This window comes from Onychomys torridus, chromosome 5, assembly GCF_903995425.1.
Source record: "Onychomys torridus chromosome 5, mOncTor1.1, whole genome shotgun sequence".
Lineage (NCBI taxonomy): Eukaryota > Metazoa > Chordata > Mammalia > Rodentia > Cricetidae > Onychomys > Onychomys torridus.
Genome location: NC_050447.1, coordinates 86,830,104 through 86,837,182, shown reverse-complemented (window position 1 = coordinate 86,837,182; position 7,079 = coordinate 86,830,104). Strand labels below are relative to the sequence as shown.

The 7,079-nt window shown below is 47.7% G+C and overlaps 1 protein-coding gene across 1 annotated transcript; it reads left to right on the top strand.

Annotated features, from left to right (window-relative positions):
* The first annotated feature begins 1,062 nt into the window (after positions 1-1,062).
* Gjd4 (gap junction protein delta 4) lies at positions 1,063-4,058 on the top strand. Its single transcript, XM_036186739.1, has 2 exons — positions 1,063-1,126; positions 2,675-4,058. The coding sequence occupies exons 1-2, from the start codon at positions 1,063-1,065 to the stop codon at positions 3,694-3,696; spliced, it is 1,086 nt and encodes a 361-aa protein (XP_036042632.1). The 3' UTR covers positions 3,697-4,058.
* Positions 4,059-7,079: the final 3,021 nt, after the last annotated feature.

Genomic DNA, 7,079 nt, shown 5'->3' with positions numbered 1-7,079 from the left:
GTGCACATGTATGTATGCATATGGATGTCAGACACCGTGTTTCCTATTGTCATGATGAAACACTATGACTAAGGAAGCTTATAAAAGAAAGTATTTTACTGGGGGCTCACAGTTCCAGAGGGTTAGAGTCCATGACCATCATGTCAAGAAGCATGGCAGCAGGCAGGCAGGCATGGTGCTGGAGCCATAGCTGAGAGCTTACATTCTGATCCATAAGCTGGAGACAGAGACAGAGAGCTAATGGGGGCTGGAAAAGACTTTTGAAACATAAAATCCTACCCCCAGTAACACACACCTCCTCCAACAAGACCACACTGCCTAATCCTTCCCAAACAGTTCCACCAACTGGGGACCAAATATTTAAAACCTACAAACCTATGGGGGCTAGTACCAGCCAAATTACCACAGACATCAACCTTGGATGTCATACTCAGATGCTATTCACCTTGATTTTTGAGGCAGCATCTCTCATTAGGATGTGGGGCTCACCAATTCAGTGAGTTGTGTCAGCCAGTGAGCTCTTGTGTCTGCACACTTAGATTAAAAGCATGCACCACCATGCTTGGCATTTTATGTGGGTGCTGGGGTTTGCACTCAGGTCCTCATGCTCATGCAGGAAATGTTTTACCTACTGAGCTATCTTCCCAGCTCCCATATAGAAAAAGTTCATTGGCTAATTAATAGAAGTTTTCTTTCTCGGGCTAAAAGTAGCTGTTTCCATTACATCCCAAAGTGCCTAGCTCTCCTGATGGAGACATGTAAGCACAGCTACAAGCCTGGAATGTCCTGGGAGGGTAAGAATAGCCACACGGAGAGACGACTCCTGCTTCTGAGTCCCACAGTTGTCTGGAGTGTCTCACTGGCAAGCAGCTTAAGACTGTCTCAGTGTGGAGACAGGAGACCTGACCTGCCAGGCCTGAGAGCACATCTTTATTTCCACAGCTTGGCACTCACCTTGAAGTTTGATGTAGAAAACAATTATTGATTTTTTTTTAAAAACATCCTTAGAGTACACAGACCTCTCAACCCTCCAGCAGCCCAGGCCTGTGGCTTTCTGCAAGCATGGAGAATTTGGACTTGTTGGGGTTCCTCATTATCACCTTAAACTGCAACATGACCATTGTGGGTGAGTCTTGGAGGGGGAATCCCCAAATCTTGTTCTGGTTTTATTGCAATATTCAAATTGAGTCCTTCTCAAAAGTTTATCCCAATTCAGTGTGTGTGAATCCAGCGTATCATGGTGGTGTGGGAACACTGGCAAACTTCGCTGGGGCCATAACTTGGGAGGATGTGCATGTAGGGGGTTGGGGGGAGGGCAGCATTGGTCTCAGGCAAGATCTGTTCTCTCATCATTTGGGTTCTGAATTTGAAGGCAGAATCGGGTGGAATAAACGAGAAAGTAATGCTTCTGTTGTGTCTCCTCATCTACCTTTTAGGTTTTATCTCTGAATATTATGTTATAAATATGACTAATTTCTCTTAAGCACTCTAACACAGATCCCAAGTTTAATTTAGTTGTTTATAGTCTTAGGGATAGATCTCAGGGCCTCAGTCATGAGGTACTGATACATTGAGGCAAGGTGAGCTATGTGCCCCTAGTGACATATTAATTCTTTCCCCAGTTTGCTATATAGCTCAGGCTGGCCTTGAACTTCTGACCTGCTCCTGCCAGAGCCTTCCAAGGGCTGGGTTGCAGTCTTGCATAACCATATACAGCCATAGCTATTCTTTTAACAAGCGAATAGTAAAGATACCTGAGATTGATCCAAATGAGTCAGTTTCAGAGCAGCTTGGGCGTCTGAAAAGAGGGTGGAGAAAAGGTTAAGATTTGCCTGATGTGAGGTCGATAGTTTTTTTCACTCTTATTTTGTAGAATTTGAATAAATAAACCTGGCACTGAAAGGTTAAATCCATGACTTTATCACCTACTGATGCTTCTCTCCAAGCTTGGCTGCCTTTGTAAACGATAGGGTTGTTTCTTTTTCCTTCTGTTTATTCACAGTTTTTGTTAATGTCATTAATACAGTGACTGGGCTAAGGGGAAAGGAATCTAGAGACAGCAGAAAAGGGAGCATTCTTAAAGAAATTTAATTTCAAGCACCCAGAGTCACAGTAGCTACAGACCTATGATGATAGGGACCCTATAGGCTGAGGTCATAAATATAAGGGAGACAGTGAAATTACCCGCTTGGGTTTACTCAGCACAATGAACGCAATATGCTAAGGTCCCTTAAAAAGCTTAGTCCCTAAGAAAGGTGAGATCGAATCATATCATAGCTTTACTCAGCCAAAATGCTCTATGGCTCTTTCAGTCCAGGCCATGCAAAGGCATCGTTAGGGCATGATGCACTTTACAGATCAGCTCACTGGAAATATCTTACAAATAATTTCAGGGCTGTTTCTGGTACAGCAAAGGCTTAGGAAGTAATCACCCCAAAGGGATGGTGGGGCTCAGTGGTAGAGTACTTTCCTAGCATAGCATGCACGCAACAGGTTCTGGTTTTGATCCTTGCTACTGCAGGGTGTGTGTGTGTGTGTGTGTGTGTGTGTGTGTGTGTGTGTGTGTGTGTTAGTTGCTCCTATTGCTCTGAGTGCTACTGACTTCCCAGGGTGTAGTAGTTAAGCTGCTGTGTGGAGGCAGCCTTCTGCACCTTGGACACTTGTTCTCATCTAGGCATGCTCTGGCTGGTAGTGGCGGTCCTTCTGAGGATGCTGGTGGTGGTCCTGGCAGGGTCCCCTATCTACCAAGACGAACAGGAGAGGTTTGTTTGCAACACCCTGCAGCCAGGATGTGCCAACGTTTGCTACGACCTCTTCTCTCCAGTGTCGCCTCTGCGGTTCTGGCTGGTGCAGAGCCTGGTGCTGCTCCTGCCTTCCGCAGTCTTTGGAGCCTACGCCCTGCACTGTGGCGCGAAGCTGGCTGCGGAGGGAGCCAGCAGGCCCCGGGTGCCCGACCTGTCTGCCGCCTACCTGGTGCACCTGCTGCTGCGCACGCTGCTGGAGGCTGGGCTGGCTTCCCTGCACTACTTGCTCTTCGGCTTCTTTGTGCCCAACCGAGTTTCTTGCTCACGTGTGCCCTGCTCAGGGGCTGTGGACTGCTACGTGTCGCGGCCCACGGAGAAGTCCCTCCTGATGCTGTTCGTGTGGGCAGTGAGCGCGCTGTCCTTCCTACTCAGTTTGGCCGACCTACTTTGCAGCCTGCGGAGGACACGGGGGACCACGAAGCCGGTGAAGGGCGAGGCCAGACCGGTCCGCGAAGTCCCCACACTTCCCCCTGGTCTCTTATCGGACCCCCGGGGCTGTCAGAGCCAGGGTCAAGTGGATCGTGGGGGCAGTCAGGAGGAGCAGGGTGCGCCTGAGTTCCCCAGTGTGTGGCCAGCAGGGCAGCGCGGCAACAGCCACAGTGGTCAGGCCAGTGTGTCAGGGCGGGCGGAGCCTTCAGACCAAGATGATAGTGAGGCCATTTCCTCAGTTGGCGACAGGTTGGCTGTGGCTCATACGGAGCATGAGTTCAGATCCCACAGAGAGACATCTCTGGACCTAGGGCCCAGAAACACTCAGTCAGGTGAACTCCCCTTGGTCACCCAGAGCCACCTGGCCAGGCACTGTTCGGCAAGCCAGCCTCTGGCTCCTGGTAGGCTGGCTACCTCCGGCAGCGCTCCCCACCTGAGAACCAAAAAGTCTGAGTGGGTGTGAAGACAGCCATGCAGAGCCCACAAACCCTTTCCATAGCACGGACCCTTCATCTTGTATTCTTGTTGAGACCATTTTAAGTTTAACTAGAAATTTGAGCCTCTTGATGTAGAATCCCATGGAAAATTACCCAACACTATTCTAGGAGCCTGAGGTCAAGATGTTCCAGCAAACTTAACTTCTGTTAAACCGCCTGCCTGCTTGTGCAGACCTCCCCCTACACCAACCCCTTCTCTCAGCTTTTATTAAACTGCTTGATTAAGCAAAACCTCCCTCTGCAATTGCAGTCTAAAATGCCAAGATGTGAGTTTTGTCTTAAAAAACCCCTTATCCTAAAACTCAGGGCTACACTTGGGTCCCAAACACCTGAGTATAGTCTCAGCCATCTGTAATAAAGACTTTCAGTTGACTATAAATTGTGTCTGAGTGGTCATCTCTGGCGGGCTCCCTAGAACAGGAGCAGGCTGTACCTATGAAGCTAAAGTCCTACAGTGAGAGATCAGAACCTGAGATTTGCTCCATAAAGACAGCATGCACTTCAGACAATGGGTGGGTGCCACGGGAGAAGGCAATATTCTCAGCAAGGGATCAAAGCTCCCTTCACTCATCTGGACTTCAGTTTTCTCCTTTGAGTGTCAACAGACCTAGACTAGGGTACTCTTTGTTGCTCTTCCAACTGAAGACTCTACCAGAGTATGGCCATCAGTTATGTTGACATTCTAAGGACTGCAAGTAGTCTTTGCAGCTTGCTGACTGCCCAGCGTAGCTTTTGATAGGCTGAGCTTTAATAGCAAAAAAGTCTGTGTTGCTAAAACAAAATACCAGAGACGAAATTATAAAGAAAAATGTAATTTTTTTTAGATTGGGGATTCCAAGACTAGACTAGAGAAGGCCTTTTAGCTGTTTTATAACACTACAGGGAATTCCATGGAGAGGCAGAGCAGCATACCAACTTATGTCTCTCTTCTTCTTCTTGTAAAATATTCTTATTTATTATTATGTCCATGGTGTGTGTGTGTGTGTGTGTGTGTGTGTGTGTGTGTGTGTGTGTGCACGTGTGCGCATTCACACATGCACCATAATGTGCTTGTGGGGGTTAGAGGATGACTTTGGGGAGTCAGTTCTCTTTTTCTACTGTGTATTTCAGGAATTGAACTCAACTTTGTCAGTTTAGCATGACATGAACTTTGACCTGCTAAGTCATTTCAGGCCTTCTCTTCTTAAAACGTCATTAATACCACCATGGGGCCTCACCCTCAGAACATCACCTAATCCTAACCACCTCCCCAAGGCCCCATCACCAGATACACCATTAACAGGAATTTTGTGATTAACTTCCCAATACATGGTGATTGTGGTTGTTTGGCTGTGTCAACATGACTGTGAAGGTCACCCTGAAGCTCACAGGTGGAGGCATCCCTCCCCTGGGACCACATTGCAGCTCTCAGTGGCTTTAAGGTTTTCAAGCCTTGAAAGATGTCACAGTGGTTGTCAAAGCAAGCACAAGACCTGTGCAACCACACACCAGACCAAAGCCCAGGGTGAAGATAAGAGTCAGGCACCAAGTCCCACTCCCGGCCACAGGACTCTGGTCAACTGTTAGCTGCTGGGAGAGGGAGAATCAGATTTCTGCAAGAATCTAGCCCCTGGTCCACCAACCACGCTCCAGTGGGAGGCTACACGTCCAAGAATATTTGGACAGTGCAAATGTGTCTTGTAGCAGGGGGGACAGAAAATTGGGTGACTATGGGGATAAGTCTGATCAAAACACACTGTATGAAATTCTAAAAGAGCTAATATGATTTTACCACTTTTTAAAAATTATATAAAACGAAAAGGGGGAAGCAGCCTTGGACTTTATCCAACAGAGGCTCAGGTGGTACCTTAGGGATCACTTTGCCCAGAGTCCCATCTATCTGCTCACATGAAAGGGGCAAGAGGGGCCCATAGGCCCGACCTGGGGTGAGCACTATCACATCTAGTCACACACTCTCTCCGGAACTTCATCTTTACTTCAAGAGTCTGGGCTGAGAAAGGTGGTGGGAAGCCAGAGGGACCGTAAGTGGTGTGTGTCTCGGGCAGGGTTGTTTCTGGACACCTGCTTTCTAGGAAGCACTCAGCAGATCCCTGCGATCAGCATAATGGATGCCAAACAGTCCTTGGCTGGTTCCTTGAGTCACATGTTTGACTTGAAAAAGGTTTCAGGCGGTAGTCAAATTTACATTAGGGAAATCCAGTGTCCTTTCCTTCAGAAATGAAAAGGTGGGCATGGTAGTGCATGCCTTTAATGCCAGCACTCAGGAGGCAGAGGCAGGTGGCAGGATCTCTATTAGCTCAAGGTCAGATTGGTCTACATGGTGAATTCCAGGCTAGTCAGGGCTACACAGAGATACCATGTCTCAAAACAAACAAGCAAACAAAAACAAAAACAAACCCACAAATGAACAAACTGAAAAATCAAAAATAGAAGTTTGAGGAAAGAGAAAACATTAAGAATTTCTTTAATTCGCGACCTAGAACCCAAATCTCTGGTACTTTGGAGCCATCTAAAAAAAAAGGGAGGGAGGGAGAGAAACACACACACACACACACACACACACACACACACACACACACACACACACGGCTGGCGGGGGGTGGGGGGGGAGCACTAGTGTTGCTCAGTTGTTTAGGTTTTACACAGCAAAAGCCTCATTCGATACTGCCTGATTTCCCGTGGACATCAGCTCAGCAAGTTTCTCCAGCTGGTGTGGAGGTGCCTCCTGAGACAGTTCAGTGAAGACACGAGTCTGCTGGTGGATCCAGTCTCTGAACAGCCAAGTAAGTAGTGCTGGGTGCCCGTAGAGACAAAAGTGAAAGAGATTCCAGGAGGACCAAGGGATATGCACAGAAAGCAGGCTGTGGGTAGCCCAGGAAAGTGTTACTCATGCATTTACTAAGTACCTCGCTGGCACATGCAGCAGTCTACACTGGGGACTTCTTTCCAGTTTTCTGGTGTAAATTCAGTTCCAGGAATGACGAGCAGCATGGCACATTGAGGAAAGGAAAGGGAGGCCCGCAGGACTGTAGTGTAAATCCAGTGGCTCTCACTCCATGCCAACTCCGGGATGGCTTCTAAGGGCTCTGGTGAATCTTGCTGGCTATGTAGGGGACACGTTTGTTTCCCTAGGAATGAAGAGGATGACAGACACCCTTCTCCTTGAATTTCAAGTGTGTGTGTGTGTTTATTTATTTGCATATATGACTGTGCCCTTGTGTGCACATATCTCCGTGTATATGTGCATGTGTATGTATGCAAGTGTGGTTTTCTTGTTCCCAACATCTATACAACAATCCCTTCCTTGGGGAACTTTAAACTTGACCTCCAGCTCTATAGTTGGTCCCAG

Coding starts and splice junctions, on each gene's coding strand:
- Gjd4 (XM_036186739.1), top strand. CDS start 1,063: ATGGAGAATTTGGACTTGTTGGGGTTCCTCATTATCACCTTAAACTGC. Junction 1,127..2,674: donor CTGCAACATGACCATTGTGG/GTGAGTCTTGGA, acceptor GTTCTCATCTAG/GCATGCTCTGGCTGGTAGTG.